This window comes from Protopterus annectens, chromosome 1.part0, assembly GCF_019279795.1.
Source record: "Protopterus annectens isolate FY-2018-M chromosome 1.part0, PAN1.0, whole genome shotgun sequence".
NCBI classification, from domain to species: domain Eukaryota; kingdom Metazoa; phylum Chordata; order Ceratodontiformes; family Protopteridae; genus Protopterus; species Protopterus annectens.
In genome coordinates, this window is record NC_056725.1 from 450,737,312 (window position 1) to 450,762,171 (window position 24,860).

Consider the following 24,860-nt stretch of genomic DNA (forward strand, 5'->3'; position numbering starts at 1 on the left):
AAATAATGTGTGTATCTACTTTTCTTCCAAGTGAACATTCCCCACTGGTGTCAGTGGTGAGGATTGAGGCTCCCTGATTAATGGCCCAGAGGGGGGACGTCAGTGTACACACTCCAACAACTGTAATTTATTACAGTGTTGTCTTTACTGACACCAGTACACAATTTACACTATTGGCTTTAACATCAAAGTTTAATTAATTAATAACTGGTCCCACTCTTTAATCCCTATCATAACACCTCTATCAGATTTTTTATTACAATATCTGACACAGAACAACATTTTTTATCCTAACAGAACCGGTTTCCCATCCTTTTACAGTAACCATATCTCACAAATGATAACAATTTTATGTGAATAAATCAAAATGCATCAAAATTTCCAATAAAAAACTTTGATAATGCCGAAAGCATTGGTATTAATCAGCAAAGACAAAGACAAGTTTAACTATGAACGGTTAAAATTTCTGACCTGGCAAAAATCCTGTCTGTAGTCAAACAAAATCTGCTGTGAATATTGTCTTCCATTGTCTTGACAAGCTGACTCTATCCTAAATACACGTGAAACAAAATATAGGTGTGGACTTTTTTTTTTTTTTTTAAATAGGACATTTTTAATAGGTGTTTACCCCAAAAATATTTTCATTCACACTAACCTGATTTTCCTTCTATATATGACTTGTAAAATAATACTTCATAAAATCAGAACAAGATGTTACTTAAGAGGACTGCAAGTTCCCTGTTGAAGGTTAGTGAAGTCTTTAAAGATGAGATCATTTGTACCACATCATATAAAAGACAGCTCCATACTTCCCAATTTTAAGGCCTTACTCACCATCCTGTATTTTTGGTCCTTGCAAGCTATTTAATGCTCATTAACCTGTTTGAAAATGTGAGTTTCAGTTCCTTTAATATCTGAATTATATAGTGGGATATCATTTCTGACTGGATCTGAAGAATAAGCCACCTCTAACTCAGTAATACCAGCTACTTGAGTTGCTACAAAATAATAACCTTTATCACCATTAGGCTTATTAATCTCACTGTTTTCATCTGCTGTATCATTTGCAAGCATATAATTCTCATCTAACCATCTTTGTAATTGCACAGCCATTTTTTTTAAGAATAAAGTATTTTAATCTTTCCAAGTTGAATTTAGAATTTCTTCTATCTAGCCTGCCCCTCACCTCTGTTTTCACTTTCACTGTTGGAACAATTATGCGATTTTATAAAGTGAATATTTTGTGACTGAACTACATTATCATTCCCTGTAATGTGGGTATTACATATCAACATGTTGCTTTTTTATTCAGCATATTTTTCTTTATGCATTGTAGACACTAGTCAATTTATTTTTCTATATAGTTTGTTGTGAACGTCTCCCTTTCTTATTTTCTTCCCTAAGATTGCTACATACTTTTATCTTGAATTCCGAAGTCATCATCTGTAGTTTCATGTTTAACGGGAGTCGAGAGTTCTTTACTAGAATGGGGCACTTCCTCTCCTAAATGGGTTATATTTGCACTTGCCCTAAGTCATTAACATATGCATCAACAGTTTTCAAAGCTGTGTCAGTTGCACATATACAATCATTTTTAGTAAGTCTAGGTTACTATAGTAATAGCAAACAAATCTAACCTTTGACATAAGAAATCGCCAATGTTATCCTCAGCAAATTGTTAAAGACATTCATTTAAAACATCCATTCTCAGCTACAAGAATTCATGTAAAACCTTTAACTAACAAAAATATCAAAAGCAGTAACCGCTGAATTCAAAAAATACTACTTGTAATATAAGTATATTGTGATGACATCACACAAATAAGGACAGAAATAAAGTATACTGAGCTACCCTCGTACAAAAGGAAATAATTCATTAAATGGTCATACTGACCTACAGTGCAGGTTTTTCCAGTCACACTAAAATGTTAAAACGTTCTTTAAGTGGCAAGGGAATATGCCCAATAGCATGCTTTCACATCGCTTGCAGTCACAGCTCATTATAATTAGCTAGGCTCCTTGGAAGGACTAGTGTGCCCGCCTACGATCTATCCCTTTCTTATAAAAATCGGAAGTAAAAATATACAAAATCAAAATAAAAGCTTTTTGTACCAAGCTGTTACAGAGTAAATCAGAATACAACACTGGATGGTTTCAGATAAGCTCTACACACTCACTCAATCATGTTGTCCTCCTTTACATTCATTTTTGTTTTTGATGAGCTCTTACTCTTAGTTGTGAATACAATATATACATACAGCGAAAAGCTGGACATTAAAATCGATACTACTTTTTATGTAAAAACAATTGTTCTACACACTGTTACTTCCATTTTAGGTCTCATCTAAAACATACTACGAATGATAATGTGGTCACTTTCAACAGCACATCATAAGTATCATCATAGTAATAATAATGCAGAAATATTTGTGCAAGAACATTTTATACAGTTACTACACTGCATAAACAATGGGCTTAGCCACTTTGATTATCCCAGCCAACTTATTACTCAATAAACTAAATATGTATAAATAAATGCAACAATCAGCATACAACTGAATTAACCAGCAGTCTTCCTTAAGGGTGCTATACAAATTAGTGGATTTTTGGCAATGCATTCCACCATATGTTTAAAAGGAGGAGTTAAGCGATTCAATAATTCCCAACACTGGATCAGGTATTAAAGCTGTTCTTCTAAAACAGAAACTTCTCTATTGCTCTGTCCCAAGGCATTCAAATGAGCACAAATTCATTATAAACAGACTGCTTACTCAATAAAGCTTGACAGTATGAATGTCTTGTACAGCATTCTGATGTGGACAATACAAAACCAATTTCCTTTTTTATAAATGATCAAATGCCATTGAAATAATATCAAAGGCACAATATAATGAGAACATTTACGCTATGCGATGTTTTACTCATACAAGCATACATACCAATTTTTTGAATAAAAATACTTTCTAGTTTTGTTTCACTTATGTATATAATTCACCCTCAAAAATTGGATTCTGAATACATACTTCTCAACGGTTTTATGACTTCTGAGCAATAAGTAAAACATATCACCCGAAAAAGGAACTTAAAAACACAAAAATCTGTTATTCAGAAATTAGAGAGTCTTCCCAATACCATCACCACCATTGTTTACAGAAATATGCCTTTTAAAATTAGAGCTAGTCAAGGTTGAGTAGATTCCAGACATACGGCTTATACAGCAGCAAATACCTGTAGCTAAAGAACCCTTCGATGCCAAATTTTGAGAAAAGAAATAAAAACTTTTGCTGCAATAACTTTCCTGCCCTCCATCAAATACCTAATTAAAATAATACACAGCCATCTTACCTTGCGTTGTTGCATGGTTGCTGATTTGGCCTTCATCATCAGATGTAGAGCTGAGATTAAGCCCTAGATCCTCAATAGTCTTTCGCTGTTTCTTCTGAGCCTCAACAGCATCTCCAACAAACTTCCTCTTCATCGTTACTGCAAACATAGACAGACACTTTGAAAGTCTTAAAACTGCAATTTCTTTTCCCCATTAACATTTGCGAGAATCCAGAACTTGTAAAAGAAGCGTTAACCAAACTGCCCAACATTACACGATTACACCACAAGGGAAAAAAAACCCTCTGTAGTATCCAAAACTTGCCGTTTTGCCCTGTCAACATGCCACCACACAATACATTATGATACATAAACAATGCTACAAAAGGAGGCATGCTGCACTAAAATGCAAGGAAGATAAAAAGTGCTGCTTAAGTAACAGAAAACTGTAAACTTTTGATAAGTTAAACAATGTGTTCCATAAAGTAGCCATCACCCACACAACTTTGCTCAACTGCAAATCTGTTCAACAATAGGGCACAGACACAGTAAAAGCACATTCTTTACATCTTAAATGTGAACGCTAAGGACACTAAGGAGGCTAAGAAGACTATTGCAAAGTTGCCATTTTATGCTACAGTACAACAAAAGGGGTGCCCTGTGCATGCTAATAGCAGTTACTACTACATATAGGTGGGATAGCCTATCCTCCCCAATGCTTAAAAATATATATTTGTAATTACTGAGCTGTTTATGGTCAACTGAAGAAGACAGATAAAAGTAACTTACAACACTCTCGACTACAACCAAGAAGTGACAGCCATTTCACCTAAATTAAAATTTGGCTACAAGTAGCAAATGTGATCTAAAAGAATGTTAGATATCATACTTGTCATGGAAACAGTCTTTTGACTAACATATGTTGCACTTACAATTATGCCCACACACAGTAATGACCACCAATGCCACAATTCCAAGTTGTTCTGTAGGCAAACCAATACGATTGGTCTGCATGCAAATCAATATACTTGACACCACAGATGTAAGCCAAGGAGAGCCATGCAATTATACTCCCCATACCTGAAAGTGGGATCATTGCTGTAGCAAGCCTCACTGTCTGGAAACTATGTCCCAGGAGGATGTCCAATCATACAGCTGGACATTCAAAGTTTTTGGACATCCACACATGGCCAATCTCTACCCATGCCATGAGCAACAGTAGGACATATGGAATAAATGGGCAAGGTACTCAAAATCTTGTGTTCTTTTCTTGATGACAGAGTTAGTCAATAACAAGAGAATGTACAGATGCTGAAAAGCAATCTGCTCCATTAAAGAAATTAAAAGAGGAGCATGGAAGAGAAGCACACACCTATGGCATGGTACAAAAGCTTCCAAGAACAAAAATGAAGTCAAAAGACAAAAAAAGGTGAAGACATGGACAAAGTATACATGGTTGCAGTGATCCTACTACTCAAATACTGACTACCATGGTGACTAAACATACAACTATATTGTGTCCAGCATAAGGATCACTAATGTGTTATAACATATGGGTACAGTACTATAACATTAAGAGGAACAGCCAAAGATGGCAGACAACTGCAGTAATCATGCTTGCTGTGGTTCTGGAAAAAATGACCACCTTTACAATGCCTATTAAAAGGCGTGAATAGATGTTGAGATAGTTATTTCACAGATCCTTTGAGCTAAAATCTTCTGAAAAAGCAGTTGCAGTAACATCTACCTGATGAATGCACATTAACCTGCCCTTGCAAGGCTTTACCATGTTGATTGTAACATAAGTAAATACAGCCAGCTAGTCATTGTAATAAGATTTGTTTATACAAAAGCCTGCCTTGTTTGACTACCATGAAAGAAAAGAACTGGCCTACCTACCCGAAACCTGTAGTTCTACCAATATACCTCAATTATTATTACTATAAATCTATGAAAACTATGCTACTGATGGCAGCACATATAGCTGATCTGATGTAATACAGGACAGGTGGAGAATGATGTTTTTTTTTTTTTTTTAGTTGGGGGGGGGGGGTTACAGATTAGTTGCACATACAATAAAAGTAGATGTTCATATTCCTCACTGCTGCTTAGCATTTGGCTACTTGGTTTGTATCATGCCTAAGATATGAAGACAGGACCATCTTCAAAAGGCTCTGCTCTCTTCCACACCTACACTTGGAGTGTTGACTGGATAAATCCTTGAAGAGAAATCAGCAGTCACTGTGTAGAAAACTTCAGGACTTTCTTACCCCCCCAAAAAAAATGCTCACCTAATCCTGAAAGCACAATAAGATTTAGCCTGACAACTAACTATACACAGAAGAAGATGGATGGAGGGTGTGGCTACTTCAGCAGTGAGGAATTTGAACATCTACTGTTAAGGTGAGTACAACTTACATAATGGTATTTGATTCATCATCATCACTGCTACAGCTTTTTGGGTTGATTACCAAAGCTTATCCAACCTAACAGGAGGAATGATAAGAGTCAAGCAGCCCATGTACTACAGTCCTAGTAACGCTTTGTAAAAGTAAGTACAGAGGAACATGTAGCTGTCTGTAGAATACTTCTAGAATTCACCCCTTTTCAATAAGTCATCAAAGAAAACAGGTCTCCATTACAATGTGCCTTAATCTTGCCTGGAATTGTTACCATGATGGGAATTACAAGTCAAGCTAAATCAAGGAACCAACAGACCAGAATGGTCTGAAATTACTCAGGTTACCATTTTCAATCTCATATTGGAAGTCCACAGTGGTTTAGCTCTCCTAAAGGACTTAGTGCTGACAAGAAAATACCAGTGAAGAAAAAGTATGACTGGAGTAAAATTAACACTTTTTTCTTGTCAATCAACTTAGGAAAGAAATTAGGGAAGTGGATGGCAACATTCAATGCACGCTGAAAGTAGTAAAGGCATGAATGGGGTATTTACTCTACAGATAATTTCATACACATGGAATGCCAAAAGGATGAATAGTTGCAACTTGGATACTAACCTTCAGCTGTCACAACAATAAGTTAGTCAGTCTGCCAGAAATGAACCAAAAAAAAAAACCATCCACAATACCTGGTTCACATGTAGACAGAAAAACTTTTCCAACAAAAAGTAAAGATCCTAATTATGTCAGCTGTATAAGTGACCTTACATTTCAGCAAAATAAACCTTTCTAGAACAGCTACAGCAAAGTTTGAAAGAAGGAAGGATCCAGTGGCAAATATACTGAAATGGTTGTAAATGTCCCTTGCTAAAGGAGTAAACAAGCCATAGGATATTAACACAAATGTTTGCGAACCAGAGGTAATAATCCTGGATAAGCCCCATGTTGTAGGTGAGGCACAAACTAGAAAACCTCTTCCAGTGGTGAACATAAAATTTCCTAGTAGCAACATTTCTTATCCCTTTTAATACTTGCTGCATCTCCTCATAAAAAGGTGCCTAAAATATCAAAATTAAATTATCCAGGCAGTCAGCTTAAGTTGTTCGAGATTGGGATCTATCAAACTCCCTTGTCTTGCATGAGTAGATCCAATCTATAAAGAAGCTTGTGGTAGTAGACCCCAGGCTAGTAGTCACCACAGCTTCTGAAGAGGGATTCCAAATCTTCAGAAGTACTCTGGAGATACACACAAATGTTTAATTGAACATCCCAGACAACAGAGTTTGTTTGGTTGTGTATTCTGAAAAGAAGCAAACTGGTCTATTTGAGGTGTTCCCCACAACTGGATCAAGTCTTGGAAGACTCCCTTATTCAATTGACATTCTTCAGGGTCTCTCCAGTTCCTGTTCAGCTCGTCTGCCACTACATTTTGCTTTTATGGAATACAAGATGTCTGAACAAACTATATCTCAAGCATCACAGGCAGTGTGCTTGGGGGGGGGGGGTCCAGGTGCCCCTCTGTTTTTTGTACCACATCAATGTGGCATTGTTTCTAATCAACTGTAAAGGTTCAGTATATCATACACAGAGATTGTATATCATGGATCACAGTTAACATCTGACATTTATATGCTTTGATCGGTCTGTCAAGTCCCACAGGCCTTGCACCTTTACCCCCATAGAATTTGCTCCCCAATGGAAGGAAATCAGAGCTCTAGATTTTGACTAATTTGCAGTGTCCACCAATTCATTTCTTTTTTTGAAAAACCCCAAATTGTAAAAAAAAAAAAAAAAGGATGAGGTTTGGTCCTGGGTCCATTTGTTTTAAGAAACCACTGAATTTTTCTCAAGTATAACCTGGCAAGGAGAATCCCAAAAAATCATGGAAGCCATGAATCCTAGAATCCTGTGAAGAGTGAGACTTTTTGAAAATTTTCCAGATAGAAATCCATCTTTCCTGGGTTAAAAAACTACTTTTGCAGAGAACAGTCTCTTAAGGCAGACTAAAAATTCAAACCTCTGTGACAGACTCGAGGAGGATTTTTAACCTTTATATCTGGAAACTGGGATTAGTAAGGAGTGAAGAAACCCACGTTAAGGGCTATGACATCTGGCAAAAGACTCCGCAAAGATAAAACTGTCTAAATAGGGAATTATATCAATGTCCTCCGGTCTGCAATATCACTGGAGCTAGACACTTTGTAAACACCCCTGGAGCTGTGGACTGCACAAAGAGTAATGCAGAGAAAGGATAATGTGATCCAGATACAGAGAATTTCAACTTTTCTGAAGCCTGTGACTTTGAGAATGTGATATGCATCTTTTAGGTCTAATGTTACCATAAAACTCAGAAGAGTAATAACCAGTATCAGACATCATAGGGTCAGCATTTTGATACTTTCACTGACAGGATGTGAAAGAACATATCTAGAACTGGTCTCCAAAAAGGCTCTTTCTTTGGTACTAGAAAGCTTCTGAAGTAGAAGCTTCCCCTACCCCTTTGGTCTAAAGGCACTGGTTCTAGGACTCCTAGAATCAGCATGTGCTGAAGAAAGTACAACTGTGTCCCACTTACTGTAACTGTAGATGTTTGAGCAGATCAGTATTGCAGTTCTGATTCTTAGGTCTTCCTGCCATAGACAAGCCCGCAACCAGTCTGATTTCCACAGTGTTTACAACAGCCCCAGCTGATGGATATCTGAAGAGCAACGTTTAGATGTCAGGGTATAAGAGGGTCATCTGTCGTCACTATCTTCAGGTCTTCCTAAGCATAAACAATCTGATGCCTGAAGGACAGTATAAACTCCCCAGTTGTCTGAATTTAATGTGGGGGGGGGGGAGAGAGGGGATGATGAAAATACGAGGACTATCTGCAGAAAAACTCCTCTGCCCCCTGGACACAGCAAGGGGGAAGACAAATGGTCAGCAGATGGAGGGCTAGAGGATGAGCATGGGTACTACAACAATGACCTATTTGAACAGCTACAATTATGGTAAATGGGACACAACTGGACTATGTTTTTCGTAGGTCAGTGTTGCAGTACTGATTCTTGGGAGAACTCCCAAAACTAAAAGTTAGGTGGTGGGTCATCTGTATGACCTTAGGAAATAAGATTCTGCAGGACGGCAAAACCAAAATCTGATCTAGCCCTGGAGACATTGGCTACATTATAGTGCTTTGTACAGGTGCACGCCGAGTTCCATGTGGCTGCCTCTAGGATGGCTTGGGTGGGAACTCCTCTGAAGAAAGCTGTGGGTAATCATCCCATGTCTGGTGGAGTGGGCTTTAATATGCTCAGGTAAACCCTTTCCACGGTGGGCGTAACAGAACTTAATGCAGTTAGCCAACTATTTTTAGATTGTTTGAAGACAGACCGGTTTACCCTTTGCAAAAATAAAAAATGCACCAGCAGTTGGACTCCAGAAAGCAACCAGAAAAAAAACAGGTAAATGAATAAAGCCACGAGTTTTACCTAGGTTTCGTCTTTAATCCGACTTCATCAGAACACAACTTAATACAAATGAAAAAAACAACCTTATATGCACACTTAAAAATGACATCATCACCAATCAACTGTATGATAACTTAATTAACACAATCACTATAATTGAATCAATTTGAAGGCCAGCAAACATAGTAAAAGGCACAACCCCAAGCCTTAAACAACATTAAAACTTTTTTAAAAATTAAAAAATTAAAAATTAATTATACCAAATAGAACTAAAGTGCTGCGTTCTAAAATGAAAAATAATCGCAAAAAAAACACGAACCCATCCGATTATTATGCTGTATTTTGGTGTATCCCATATGAGTATAAGCTGATTCACCCCAATATATTTTTTAATTTTAAAATGGGCATAATAGAAATGCAGTCATTAATGCCTGGAAATTCCAATGCATTAAGTAACAACTGCCATTTCATCTCAGCTATATCTAAATGCACATCCAGTTTTTTTCCAAATTTGTCCACCAGAATCTGCTGGACCACACAAAACTTAAAGTGATGCCCACTATAAATGTCAATGTGCCTGTACAGGGCATTTGTCTTTTTCTTTATCCTGATATCAGACTGATGTTCAATAATACGATCTCTTAATGCCCTGCAGGTCTTCCCAATATAAAAGGCTGGACAATGTGTGCACATAGCCGCGTATACGACACTTGTGCTATAACAATCAAAGTGGGCACCAACCCTAACGGTGATTCCAGCCAACTTAAATACGGGACCCGTCACATTGATCAGGTGACAAACAGTACATCTACCGCACTTAAAATTGCCCTTATTCCTGTAAGTAACAGAATGTGCAGCATCACTCGTTTCCAATAATTGCTTAAAAGAGAATCCCTTCCTATAAACACATTTAGGTGGTCTCCCCAATTTCCCACTAACTATGTGATCCATTTTCAAAACTTTCCAATTGTTGGTAATAATATCACTAATATAGGGGGCATCAAAGGTGAAAGTGGTGATGAAAAGTAATGGATGGTCACCACCCACCCGTGCACCAGTATCATCATTCCTAAGAATGATTTCACGCATGGGAACAGTACTGTCCTCAACATGCTCGTTTCTATTGTCTTGCTTACCATACAATAAAGCCCAATAAACACCATTAGCCCTTTTGGCTTTGACTTCATCAGCTATACAATCACACAGTGCCAATGGATACCCCCGCCTAATAAACATTGACTTGATGAAATCAAGCTCTTTGATGAAATCAACCTCCAAACTTGTCATTCTCGCCACCCTGACCATCTGCCCTTTAACTATTGCCTTCTTCTGATGGTCAGGATGACAACTTGAGTAACTCAGATATGAATTGGAGAATGTGGCTTTTCTGTGAATAGTGGATATCAACCTGGAATCAACCGAATTGAGGACCAAATGCACATCCAAATAATCAATTTCAACTTTACTCATAGTATAAGTAAATTTTAAAAATTCAACAGAATTGTTGACAAATTCAATAAATTCTCCAAACATATCATTACCACCTTCCCAAATAATAAACAAGTCATCCAGGAAGCGGATATAAAAGCTAATGTGGGGCATAAATCTACTAGTAAAAAGGAATTCCTGCTACCAATATGCCATTACATAATTGGCATATACTGGGGCACACGCCGCCCCCATCGCTACCCCAGTTGTCTGCTTGAAATAACTGCCCTCAAACTGGATAAAGTTGTTTGTCAGCACAACTTCCATTAAACCCACCAACAAGTTGATTCTATCCTGATCAAATAAACCAGTTTTCAACAGTTGAACCTCCAACCATTCCAGTCCTGTAGTTGTAGGAATGACTGAAAACAAGTTTACAACATCAACTGTTACCATAATGGTGTCATTGGTAAATTTGACGCCATTTAACCTCTCCAAAAATGACCACGAATCTTTTGAGATGTAATTAAATACCTTTAAACCCTTTTGTAACTCAGTCAAGAAATTTACTTATAAAGCAAGTTTTACTGCGTTTACCATCAACAATTGGCCTGAATGCCAAGTTGTTCAAACCCTTGTGGATCTTAGGCACTCCAAATATCCCACTCACCACTGGGTAATCATTAATCAAGTACCTATATTCATCCTCATTAATATGCCCTTGCCAAAGTAGGTCCTCAATATATAAGTTAACCTTACTATAGGCAATATTTAATTCGTTAAGGCTAACGTCTTCATAAGTATCCGTTGCCAATAATGCCATGATACTGTTAACATAATCAACCTTGTCAATGAGCACTAAACCATTTCCTTTGTCGGGCTTCATAAATCTTAAAGAAGTATCATTTAGCAACCCATCCAATAATTTATGCTCATCAAAAGTCAAATTATCCTTCATATCGAAAGCTGTCCTGTAACGTAAACTCATTGTCGACCTAAAGTATTCCCTAATATCCAACTCACATATCCTTTCGTATGCACTGGTAACAATATTAGCTGGGGGCATGTACTTACTTGGTTTTTTCAGGGTCAAACCTGCTGGATTTCTATCAGCCCCATCAAACATCAATTTCAAGTTCATTTTCCTTACTAACATTTTTAAGTCTACCAAGGTGTTAGTTAAACCCCCCCCCCGAGCTAGAGGGGACAAAAGTTAAGCCTTTCGCCAACAAATCAACATGTTGTTTGCTAATGATTTTAGTAGAATAATTATATATTTTAAAATCATCATGACTGTTAGTTACTATAACAGGACTACTAGGCCCATGTTTTAAAGCCACTGTAAAGTTTCATCTATAACTTGTATCAGTTCATCAATTCCACAATCTAAACTACAATGATCCAAACTAATAGGTACCACATTCTCGATTTCTTGCTCAATTTCACTGTCAATGTTACTGTTTTGATGCACACCAACCTCGCCAAAAAAGGTTGGAAAGGTGTGCAAACTGACATCATACAGGGAAACACAATCTACATCAATGTCATGCCCCGAACTGTTATTATCCAAAACACTATAACCATCAGCATCAAAGAGAATTTCATTCGTAGCCAAAGGTTGCTGAATTTCAACACTACATCCTTTAACTTCGCCCCTATCAACATTCACTATAATCGAGCTGGAATCTGCACTAATTTCTGATTCATGCATAAATGCACTTCCATCCTTACCCAAAGCTGACCCACGTCCAGCTCTATAATTGCAATTAACATGTGATGGCCTATGAGCCGTATATGCACCCCCCATCATGTTCACATGTGTGCCATCGGAATGTAAATTAAAAATAAACGGATCAACAAAATCATCCCCATTTATATCTACATTATTGCTACAATCAGTAATATCTTGCCAACATTGTATGTCAGAATTGTAAGCGAAAACTTCGCTATCATTGATAACATTGATAATATCACAAGAATGCTTTTGATTTTGATTCAAATGTCCAAAAATTGTCCCAGCGTCATGGTAATCCAAATGCTCACGTACCTCATCCGAAATTAACGAAACGGAAGTAGCAAGCCCACAAGCACAATTCCCATTTAAATTTGCAGCAGATGTGACCGTAAACACCCCACAAGGCTCACAAGCCGAAAATGAACTATTCTCAGCAGTCACTGCCAAGCGGTCAACATTACAGATGATCGCACTATTTGGTGACTGAATATCGCTACTTGCAAACCGCTCATTGATGTTAAAAAGCGCATTTAGTTCACAACCATCATTACAACGTGCTACACTAGCAAGTATATTAAACTTAACTTCACCCGAACTATTGAGATTACTAAATGAGTCATCTGCATTCAGCGCCGATAAACGCCAGTTCGTCTCTAACTTTACAGGGGTAATAGAATCAGCCAGCTTAAAGTCAGAATATCCAGCACTGTTTCGTGAATACGGAAGATGCTCCAAATAGAAGGGCTCACCTGTGCGATTGAATCCACAACCCGGACTTACGCTTTCCAATGGGCTCGATTGCCCCTGTTGCCTACATTGACAGAATTTAGTGACTTTGGCTTTGCACCCTGTCTGTTGTAGTCGCTGAACATATTCTGTTCCTGCCGCTGGTTCCGCCCACGTATCCTCTCCAACCTCCTTGGTTCCGCTTCTAAAGGGAATTCAGCCCGCTCCTGCTCATCATTTGTACTTTCAGCAATAGGCACCACCTCCAGGTCCCTGCTGTAATAATTTTTGTTTAAAGGGACTTTACCATAACAGTTGCCCTCAGACATGGGATATGCTATATTTCGCCTATACTCATTGCTATCCCTTTCTATCTTTTTAGCTTTTCTTGAAAAGATAGTTTCACATTGATTGTTCACTTCTGCCAGCAAATTGTTATAGTTAGTTAAATAATGGTCAAAATTCAAATCAGCAGTGATAGCCTCATTCACTATTTCCAGTTCACGCAACAATGAGGCTATTTGCTGGTCATTATATTTTATAATAATAGCTAAAAGATCAAGCCCCATTTTATTGTATAGATTGTGAACCTCTTCCAGCATGTCTTTATTATTGGCAATCCCATTGGGATACTTCCAGGCTCGCAAACCCTTGGGTACAAGGCCACAGTCAATATTTTTCTGCAAGTACCCATTTTCAATTTGCAGTTTCTTAAGGGTAAATAACTTCTTTTCAAATTCATTTAACCGTTGTGCCATAGGTTTAAAGTCATTTCTTTCAACATTAACCAATGCCCCACTTCGTTGAAAATTAAATTCATTAAGTCTCCACTTATTAGCATCAAATTCAGCACCAAAGTTAATACCTTCTGTATTTTTAGAAGTTGAAGGATTCGTAGACCTCACTCCAGTATTCACCTCAGGAGAACTACGACCCACTCCTACCACAGAGGCAAAATCGCGTTTTCCATTAGTTTTGGAACCCGAAATGTGAGCATTTTTGTCATTCTGCTGGCCTTCAACCAAAGTCTGAATCTGCTTAGAATGCTCAGGTAATTTCTGGTTAATAGCTTCCAATAAGCCCAAAATGTCTGGTCCAACAACACCACTCTCCATACTACCAAAAAAAAAAAACCAAGAATAAAAAATGCACCAGCAGTTGGACTCCAGAAAGCAACCAGAAAAAAAACAGGTAAATGAATAAAGCCACGAGTTTTACCTAGGTTTCGTCTTTAATCAGACTTCATCAGAACACAACTTAATACAAATGAAAAAACAACCTTATATGCACACTTAAAAATGACATCATCACCAATCAACTGTATGATAACTTAATTAACACAATCACCATAATTGAATCAATTTGAAGGCCAGCAAACATAGTAAAAGGCACAACCCCAATTTTGGTGATTGTGTTAATTAAGTTATCATACAGTTGATTGGTGATGATGTCATTTTTAAGTGTGCATATAAGGTTGTTTTTTCATTTGTATTAAGTTGTGTTCTGATGAAGTCGGATTAAAGACGAAACCTAGGTAAAACTCGTGGCTTTATTCATTTACCTGTTTTTTTTCTGGTTGCTTTCTGGAGTCCAACTGCTGGTGCATTTTTTATTCTTACCCTTTGCAAAAGCCACCAGAAACTGCTCTGCTGTATTAGGGCTTTTTATAATGTCAAGATAGCACCTAACCTGCTTGTGCACATCCTTGGAGTGGAGGGCTTTGCTCTGCCTTGCTTTGTGGATTTGGGTACAACACTGTTAAGTGGACAGCCTGGTTTAAAGTTCTGCAATCACCTTAGGCATAAAGGATGGGTTTGTTCCAAGGGTGACTCTTATCCCTGCGGAAGACAATGAAAGGTTTTGTACACATGACGGCTTGCAGCTTAGAAGCTCTCTTAGCTAACGTCACAGCTATAAAGAAAGTGTTCTTCCAGACTGAGCATCTTAAGAAAGTGTTCTTCCAGACTGAGCATCTTAAGAAAGTGTTCTTCCAGACTGAGCATCTTAAGAAAGTGTTCTTCCAGACTGAGCATCTTAAGAAAGTGTTCTTCCAGACTGAGCATCTTAAGAAAGTGGTCTTCCAGACTGAGCATCTTAAGAAAGTGGTCTTCCAGACTGAGCATCTTAAGAAAGTGGTCTTCCAGACTGAGCATCTTAAGAAAGTGGTCTTCCAGACTGAGCATCTTAAGAAAGTGGTCTTCCAGACTGAGCATCTTAAGAAAGTGGTCTTCCAGACTGAGCATCTTAAGAAAGTGGTCTTCCAGACTGAGCATCTTAAGAAAGTGGTCTTCCAGACTGAGCATCTTAAGAAAGTGGTCTTCCAGACTGAGCATCTTAAGAAAGTGGTCTTCCAGACTGAGCATCTTAAGAAAGTGGTCTTCCAGACTGAGCATCTTAAGAAAGTGGTCTTCCAGACTGAGCATCTTAAGAAAGTGGTCTTCCAGACTGAGCATCTTAAGAAAGTGGTCTTCCAGACTGAGCATCTTAAGAAAGTGGTCTTCCAGACTGAGCATCTTAAGAAAGTGGTCTTCCAGACTGAGCATCTTAAGAAAGTGGTCTTCCAGATAGAGCATCTTAAGAAAGTGGTCTTCCAGATTCAGCATCTTAAGAAAGTGGTCTTCCAGATTCAGCATCTTAAGAAAGTGGTCTTCCAGATTCAGCATCTTAAGAAAGTGGTCTTCCAGATGAGCATCTTATGAGAGGCATTGGCAGCAGGTTCAAAGGGAGATTAAGTTAGGTTTTCCAATACATAACTTAGATCCCATGATCTGTCCAACTGAATGAAAGGGCGTCCACTCTCCAGGCCTTTGGATGAAAGGTCCTCGAACAAAACTTTTCCAATTCATGATTCCTGTGGGAGGCGAAGAGATCTATGTCTGGCCTCCCCCATGCTTGGATTATCTTTGTAAACACTTGAGGATGTAACTTCCATTCGTGTGGATCTGTCATATTTCTGCTTAGATTGTCTGCCAGCGTGTTTTCCAACCCTGGCAAGTACTGTGCTTGAAGTTCAATTTGCCATTCCAGAGCCAAGTTCCAAAGTGTCATGGCTAGTCTGCACAGGGGGTATGAATGTGTTCCTCCTTGTTTGTTTATGTACAACATTACTGTGGTGTTGTCTGTTCTTATCAGTAATTGTCCTGGATGCAGGAGGTCCTTGAAAGCTGTAATTGCATTTATCACTGCTAGCATTTCTTTTTGATTGATGTGTAGGTGCTTTTCATTTTGGGACCATTTGCCCTGAATGCACCTGTCTGTCATGTGCGCCCCCCAGGCGTAATCTGAGGCGTCTGTTGTGATGACTTGATTTGCTTGAGGCTTGCAGAATGGGAGACCTGTATTTGTTTGACATGCTTGGGCCCACCATAGAAATTCCTTTTGCAAACATGGAATTATTGGTATTATTGTTTCCAAACTGTGGCTGTGTTGAGACCATAGGTTTTTTAGGTACCATTGAAGTTTCCTCATATGCAACTTTGCACATGGGATTAAAAGAATGCAAGATGCCATGAAGCCCAGAGCCTTCAGGATTTTCCTTGCAGTAAGCCTGGTACAATTTGCTAGTATTTTGAAGTACTGAGTTAGTTGCCCCTGTTTTTCTGGCGTAAGATAGGCCCATCTGGGTGTTTGTGTCCAAGTTGGCACCCAGGAAAGTTATTTTCTGAGATGGTGTTAGTCTGGATTTCTCTTTGTTGATTGTGTATCCCAGAGAGTTCAGTAACCGTGTTGCATAAGCCAGATGATCCAGAAGTATGTGCTTGCTGTCCGCTTGGATAAGGCAGTCGTCCAAATAAGGGTAAATTTGTATCCCTTGAAGTCTGCAGTAGGCAATTACTGATGCCAGGCATTTCGTGAATACTCTGGGCACAGTAGATAAGCCAAAGGGCAATGCAGAGAATTGATAGTGGATTAAACCTGCAAGAACTCTGAGGTATCTTCTGCAGCTTTGTCTGATTGGGACATGCAGGTATGCCTCCTTGAGGTCCAATGTTACCAGCCAAAACTCCTTGCCCAGCATGGGAAGAAGCTGCTGTAATGTGAGCATCTTGAATTTTGGTACGAGTAAGAATGTGTTTAGGATGGATAAGTCCAAAATGGGTCTCCAGTCGGTTCCTTTCCTTGGTACCAGAAATAGCCTGGAATAAAAACCTTGGCCTTGTTCGTGAGTAGGTACCTCTTGAATAGCTTTCATGTCTATGAGCTTTGAAATTTGTAGTTGTGCCTCTGCCCTTTGATTGTGTGGCAGGTTTGGCATGCCTCTCATTTTGGTAGAGTGTGAAAATGAAATCTGTAGCCTCTGTCTATAATGTCCAGGATCCATTTGTCTGTTGTGACAATATGCCAATTTCTTGTAAATAATGCCAGCTTTCCTCCCAAAGGTGCTGCCAGCTGAGACTTGCTTGGCATGGAAAGGAGGAAGTCATTGGGTTTGTTTCCTATATTGTTGTGCACTGTCTTCGCCACCTCTTGGTGCTGGAGTTTGCCATTGCCTGCCTCTATATGATCCTTGTGATTGCCCTCTGCCCCTTGAGGACCTGTATCTACCTCTTTGGGGCCTGTCCGTGGCTGGAAAGGACCAGTTTTTAGAAGGCCAATTTCTGCTAAAACGTGGTGGTTGAACCTGTAGAAAAGCTTTGACAGATTGCATAGATTTGGCTTTTTCTTCCATTTTCCGTAGCATCTCCTCAGCATTAGTACCAAATAGCACATCCTTTTGTAATGGAGCATCTAGTAGTTTAGCTTTCACATGATCAGGCAAGATTTGTTCCCTAAGCCATGCATGTCTACGAATAACTGATCCTGTAACAGCAGCTCTACTTGAGACCTCTAGGGCATCATAGCCACATTGTAAGGTGCATTTACCCACTTGTTCTGCACTATGCATCATATCCTGCAACTCCTTCAAATCTGGCTGTTCAGGTTGACATATTTTATTTCTTAATTGTGATAACAGAAACTGCTGATATTTAAGCATATGAAACTGACAATTTAAGGCCCTCATGGCTAGGGTGGCCGAGGTATATACCTTTTTTCCCCACCTTTTTAAGGATCTTGACTCTCTTTCGGAAGGAAGTGGATTCTTAGCAGTAGAGGCCTTCATTCCCTTGGGGCCTTGAGAAATGGTTTCAGGGTCAGCATTATGGCTTTTGTACAGAAAATGGTGAGAATTAGGAACTCTGTAGTACCTATCAGGCTTGACTGGGGCAGGAGGCAGGGAATCCGGATTAAGGCAAGCCTCCAAATAAACATCATCCAGTATGTCCAAGACAGGAGGTATCGCCAGAGGTCTGTGTTGAGGTAACAAAAGAAATTCCCCAAGTCTTTTCTTGGAATCAGAAAAGTCTTGGCCTTCCCAATGGAAGTGTTCCCTCAAGGTGTGCAAAGTTTCCCCAAAGGAAAAATCCTCAGGAGGAGATACAGAAGGAATGGACTTGCTCTGCGTCAGAATCTTCAAAAGGGGAGAAAAAGTGTTCCTCTATATCAGAATGATCTGAAAAAATGGAGCCCTGATCAGAAGAGGGAGAATCTTCCTCCATTCTGGGTCTCTTGTCTGGAGGGGGTTGGGAACCCCTGATAAGAGTAATTAAATCCTCAGCCATCTTAAGCATCTGCTTTTTAGGCATTGGGCCTGGAGATGGGCCCTGTGCAACAGGCCTCTTGGGATGCCTGGCTGATTTGGACTTAGTAAAGGCCTTAATTGAAAAGGAAGATGAGGGTCTAAAGATAACATGGGTGGGAGTGGACCTGTCCACATTAGGAGGCTCAACGCTCACAGTGGCTTTGGTGGTTGTAGTCTGGGTATGGGCCGAGGTACCTGCGGTCTCGGTTACAGAAGACCCCGCCAAAGAAGTGTCGTCGGTAGTCAGGGACTGCATAGGCATCTCGCTGAGAACCGGACCACGTGTAGCCGGTTTTGGCGTGGGGACCGCGGACCTCGCGTGTCGATCCTTGTCCTTGCGGTTTTTGGGCAAAACGGTAGTCGGAGTCTCCGACGACATTTTATAATCAAAGGCTTTACCGAAAAAGTGTTGGGCGAACTCCACCCGACGCTTAATAGTGCGCTTATTGAAAGTAGCGCAAAAGCGACAGCTCGAGACGTCGTGGTCTGGGCCTAAACACGGTATGCAGAGGGAATGGAAATCCTTATGCGGTATTTGCTTCCCACAAGAAATACAATTGTTAACTTTTTCTGACATCGGTCTGAGGCAAGAAAAGTTTCCCCAACGGGGTACTTAGCTTTAATGAAGACTTCGGTTTCCAATTTTTCATAAATTCAGGAGCTGGCCGACCGGCACTTGCGAACTGCTTGTGCTTCGGGCACCGCGCGGCAAAAAAGACTGAAGAATATGGCGTCGGCTGTGTCTTATATACCCCTGTCGCACTGACGTCAGGAAAGAAAGCGACAACAACCAACGCCGGACCAAGACTTTGGAATTCGGCCGACCGAGGACCCGCCTGACGGCAGAGAACCCAGATGTGATTACTGCAGCTGTATGCACGATGAACATCGCATGATGCCACGTACCCCAGTATCCTCAGAAATTCTCTTACAGTGATGAGTTGCTTTGGAAGCAGACTGGTAAGGTAGCCTGTTAAAAATAACCTTATCTTGGGGAAGGAAGGCTTGCTGTTGAACAGAGTCTATGAGGGATTATAGAAAGAGGATCCTTGTTTGAGGGAGAGTTTGGGATGTTTTGAAGATTCAGGGATTAGACCTACTTTCTGAAAACAGTCTACAGTAATCTGCAAGGCATCCAAGGTCTCCTAAATGGATCTGCCTTGAATGAGACAATCAACTAAGTACAGATAAATATGAACTACTAGAGTTATGCAATGTGTTATGAGAGGAGCTAGACATTTTGCGAAAACTCTGGGGGAGCATACAGCCCAAATGGTGAAACACAGAATTGGAAGTAGGAGCCTGTTGCTACAAATTGCAGGTACTTTCTGTGACTGTCTGTGACCTTGGAGGCATTTTGGAAGATCATGGGCAGCAATTCTGGCAACTTAAGTATTTTGAATTGTGGTATGTTGAGGAACTTTTTTAGCTTTGAGAGGTTCAGGATGAGACTCAAAGTACCCTCTTTTTTTGGGACTAGAAAAATCTTTTGACTAATGGCCTTTTCTCTCGTGTCTTGAAGGGACATGCTGGATGGACTCTTGTTGAAGTAGCTCCGTGGGGAAGGGTGGTAAGAGGCTTTCTTGATCTTTTGGTGGCTCTGAAATGCCCAAGATAATGGTATTTCTCTGAATTGAATGTAGTACCCCATCTCTATGATCCCAAGGACCTGTTAGTCCCTGGTGATGGAGTTCCACTGGTTTATGAAAGACAGAGTCATCCAGTTAGAGGTATGGAATGGAAAGGAAGGGGTAAGGAATGGTGGGATAGAACATATAGTCACAGCTGCTCTCAGTACTGGGTGGGTTCTTTGGAAGCCCCTGCTCTTTGTGATTGCTCAGTTTGCCATCTCCTAGACTGTCTTAATCTTTTAACACAGGGAGGTTTCACCTTTTCTTATCTACACGGGAAAGGCCAAGGTTTTGAAGGGTAATTCCTACTGTACCTTGGGGGGGGGGGTCAAAGACAGGTAAAATTCTTTCACACTTTTAATTTGCTTTCCTTTTTTAATCCAGTTTCTGCAAAACTTGTTCAGCTGGAGGACCAATAAAGGATTACCTGCTCAATGGGGCATCCAGTAGTACAGCCTTTACCTAGTTTGATGGGGGCTGTGTTCTGAGCCACACATGTTTGTGGATGACAGAACTTGGCCCAGCTGCCCTGCAAGAAGTATCTAAAGCATCACAGATACATTTTAGGGAACGTCTAGGTAATTATAAACTTCTCTGGCTATCTCGTGGACTTCTTGAAAAAGGTTCTTTCTGCAACAGAGTCTGCCTTAGCTAGCATTTTTTCTTGAAGAGATTCAAGGTACTTTATCATATGGAACTGACATCACAAAGCTGTCATATTAAGGGTAGCTAAGCCACAGACAGGTTTTTTCCCCCAAATTTGTCTAATAGTCTACTTTCTTTGTCAATAGGGAGAGCATGTCTTGTTGGTCCATTAGGTACCCCTTCTGTGGAGACAACAGAAGGATCAGTATTTGGGATTTTTATAGAGATGCTTGTGAGATTCAAGCACTCTAACACCTGTGTTGTTTCACGGGGGCAGGGGGCAGAGAGCTAGGGTGCAGAGCCAAGTCTTTGAAGACATCATCTAATACAACATGCAGTGGATGAACAGCCAGTGGTTTGGGTGATGGTAAACTCAGCAGTTCTCTGTAGTGGGTCTGGGCCCGAGAGAACTGCTTACTTTCCCCAACTGAAAACCTCCTTCATTCTATGTAGGGTATCCATGAAAGTAAAGGTTATCGGGGGGGGGGGTGGAGGCAGAAGAGAATGTGTTTGAGTGTAATGTTGAGTAAGCCTGAGGTGGTAAGTGGCCAGAGTAAGACAATTCTTCCACATCCTCTAAGATAAAGGAATCACACTTCCTGAGAAGTTATTTCGCCTGCTTCTTTTAGAATGGAAACTTTGGAGGTGGAAGAATGATGGGTCTCGCTAGATTTCATGAAGACCATAAACTCTAGTGCTATTTTAAAGGAGGTCTTGGGTTTCGATTTGAGAAGAGGTGGTCAGAGGCAGTGCAAAGCAAATGAAGTGAGTCACTGGTTTGGTTGTCCATGTTAAAAGGGCTGACCAGAGGATGTAGTTGTCTGACCGTAACCTTCGTTGTAGTTTCGGTAGTCAGAAAAGACAGGGAGTCTTCCCAAGAGCCATGGCACAGGCACTGAAAACTGAGGCCTGCAGAGCAGCCTCAGACCCAACTGCCATGTGAGCTTTGGTGGTATTCGTAGGTAGACCAGAAACCATGGCGGCCCCCTGAAGAGTCAAGCCAAAGGGTTCAGGCTTAGAAGTCAGAAAAGAGGGCAGCAAAGGCACCTCACATATGTTACTGTCTAGAAAGAACAAGATGGCATTGACAGATGCCCCTTATACACGAGCATCTAGATGTCAGTCTTCAGATATTCCTCGGCTAAGGATGATGTAAAGACTCTGGAAACTGGGCCAGTTCCCAGACTCGGTACTGCAACACTGACTATGAAGAGCACCCTGGGGAAATAATGGTTTGGTTGGGATGGTGGGGAAAAATTCCCCCGTAAAGGAGGTATGTGTATCAGGTGCCACATGTAACCCCTCCTGAACAACTTTGTTCCCATGAATCTGAAACTATGGTTGGAAAGGGGAAGACTGAGACAGTTTTTGGGACAGATTTAGAGAGGGAGAGGGGGCTGCTGGCACAGTCACTCTGAAGATGTACTCGGTCCTTTTTCCGAAAGTATCACAAACTGTTCTGCCACATATTTTTCTCTCTCCGTTTGCCAACAGATGGCAGGGATTGCTTATTTTGTATTTTGAAGCAAGCAGTTGATTTGTATGACTGATTATGGAGGGTTGAAACATCTCAGAAACACATTGACTCTGTACTTAGTTTCCCTCTTTCTATTAAACTGCCTGAGAAGCAGATTAGCACAGAATGAAGCAAAGCCTCCTAATATAAGGTAGAGCTTAAAATCTGAAACTTTACCTCATCAGCTTACTTTTGACTATGTACCCAGGCATACCTTGTCAAAACTGTTTCAGAGGCCTTATACACAGCATCTGCAGAATCGCACACTATTTAAAGCATGTTTAGATGCCTAAAACAGGTTAGAAATAGCATTCAGACATGACCTACCTTCTAAAATAAGTGAGGCAGAAGGATCCCTCAAACTATTCACGCAATTAAAGAGTTAACTTCTACATATGTGCTTGGTAGTTAAGACTTCATTAGTGTGGGGTACTTTTATAAAGTCAGCCCTTTTGGGAAATGAAGAAAGTCAGGGTTATCAAAGACCGCATTTAACTAATCTTCCAATGTTGGCATGATGGAAAGAACGGGTGTAACATGCAGCATATCCACTTGCAACAAATTGTAGTATCTGCTCAGTTCAGGGGGAACACCCACTTGCTCCCACAAAAATACTGCATTCATCCTGGATGAAGTCTCAGAAAAGGAAAAACTCCTCTAAAGGAGTTGGAAATGACAAACTTTCCTCTTAATCAGAGTCTTGGGCTTGAGAATCTGCAGCAGAAGCCCCATCTCTGTCAGACTCCTCTGGCATATTTTTCTCAGGAATTTCTTTACTTAGGATACAGTCTGGTATAGATTTCTGCTCTCCATGAATGAAAACCTACAACAGACTCATGGCCAAGGTAAGAAAATCACCCTTATGAATAGACAAAGTGTTCTTTGATAAGCAGTGTCCAAACATAGTTTCTTTTTTTCTAGGGACAGCCCTAGAAAAAGGCTGACTGGGAGATGGCACTTTATCCCAGGTAACAGGTCCCATAGGATTACCCTGACATCATGCCACCCGACCTTGGTTGCCAGTGCCTCTGTCAAGTAAAGCCACTGGAGTGATCCCTGGGGTGAATTTTCTATTTCCCATCTACTCAAGAGTTCTCTTGAAGAGGGCCAGTGAAGTGCTCCATTTGACATATATGGGAAGTCTATTCCATAACATGGGCAGTCTCTGGGTTATGAACCTGCTCCTCCAGCATATTCTGTTTATTGTAGTAATGAGGTAGAGGTCTTTGGAGCGTGTGGTGCAGATTGGGATTTCTTTAGATGTAGCATTTCTTACAGAACTGGATCAGACATGGCGTTGTAAGTCCAGCAGAGATTGCCTCTAAGTAGGTGATATGAGAGAGAGAGAATAGTTGGGAGTTTTTTATTTTTTAGTCTGTCCATATAGGAGAAGTATTTAAGGCCTAGAATCCTCTTTGTGAGGTACTTTTGTGGCCTCTCCAGCGGTTGCTATTGTCTAGTGAGATGCACGCCATACAACTGGCCTAATGAGTGAAGAGTAGAGGGAGATAATGACCTCTTTCTTCCTGGATGCAAAACCCGTAATAATGAGATGTGCCACATAGGACTCACCACAGTGGCAATGTGGTGGTCAATAGGAGAGGTTGCTGTCAACCTGTGTTCCTAAATGTCTTATAAATGTCTTCTGTGTTCAGTGGACTACCAACGATATGGTAGTTCATGGGAACCAGGTTTTTCCCAAAGGGGATGACAACACATTTTTTGGCATTGAGCTTAAGGCCATGATTCTGACACCAGTCAGTCTCAGTGAGGCCTTTCTGTAGGATGTCAACATCACTTGGGGAAGTTAACAGAAGCTCCCAACTTTGCAATTGTCTGCGAACTTTGTCAGCAAAAGTCCCTTCATGTTGGCCTGGACTACAGAAAAGTAGATAAAAAACAGGAGAGGACCCAGGACCGAACCCTGTGGGACTCCACCTCGTGACTGGTAGGCAGTCTGAATTGGAGTCAGCTACTTTCACACTGTGGGTTCTGTGAGCCAGTTTGCAACTCACCTAGTGATATAGGGGTTGATGCCTAGCTTAGTGAATTTTTCTATGATTTCTGAGTGGGGAATGGTATCAAAGGCCTTAGCCAGATTATTGTAGGCTATATGAACCACCTTTCCTTCATCCACAGCTCTGATGTCTGACTAAAAGAAGTCGACCAGGTTGAGCAGGCATGATCTACCCTTCACAAAACCAAACTATGTGGGATCCAGAGTTTGGAAATTCCCTATATCCTTATTTATTAGGTCCATGATGATGCGTTCCTTAGCTTTCCAACAACAAATTATGTGGTGAAGAAGGCAGGCAGAAGTATAAAAAAAAAACACACTTTTATTAATAAGTGCTTTCACATCAGACAGGATGCTTCATCAGACC

At 40.3% G+C, this 24,860-nt stretch overlaps 1 protein-coding gene across 1 annotated transcript in view; it reads right to left on the bottom strand.

Annotated features, from left to right (window-relative positions):
• Positions 1 to 24,860, bottom strand: part of CMTR1 (cap methyltransferase 1) — a 2,799,821-nt gene that overhangs the window by 2,642,830 nt on the left and 132,131 nt on the right. The window contains exon 2 of the mRNA XM_044060367.1: positions 3,346 to 3,483. Within this exon, the coding sequence (XP_043916302.1) occupies positions 3,346 to 3,478 (133 nt within the window). The 5' untranslated portion in view covers positions 3,479 to 3,483. The remainder of the gene's footprint in view (positions 1 to 3,345; positions 3,484 to 24,860) is intronic.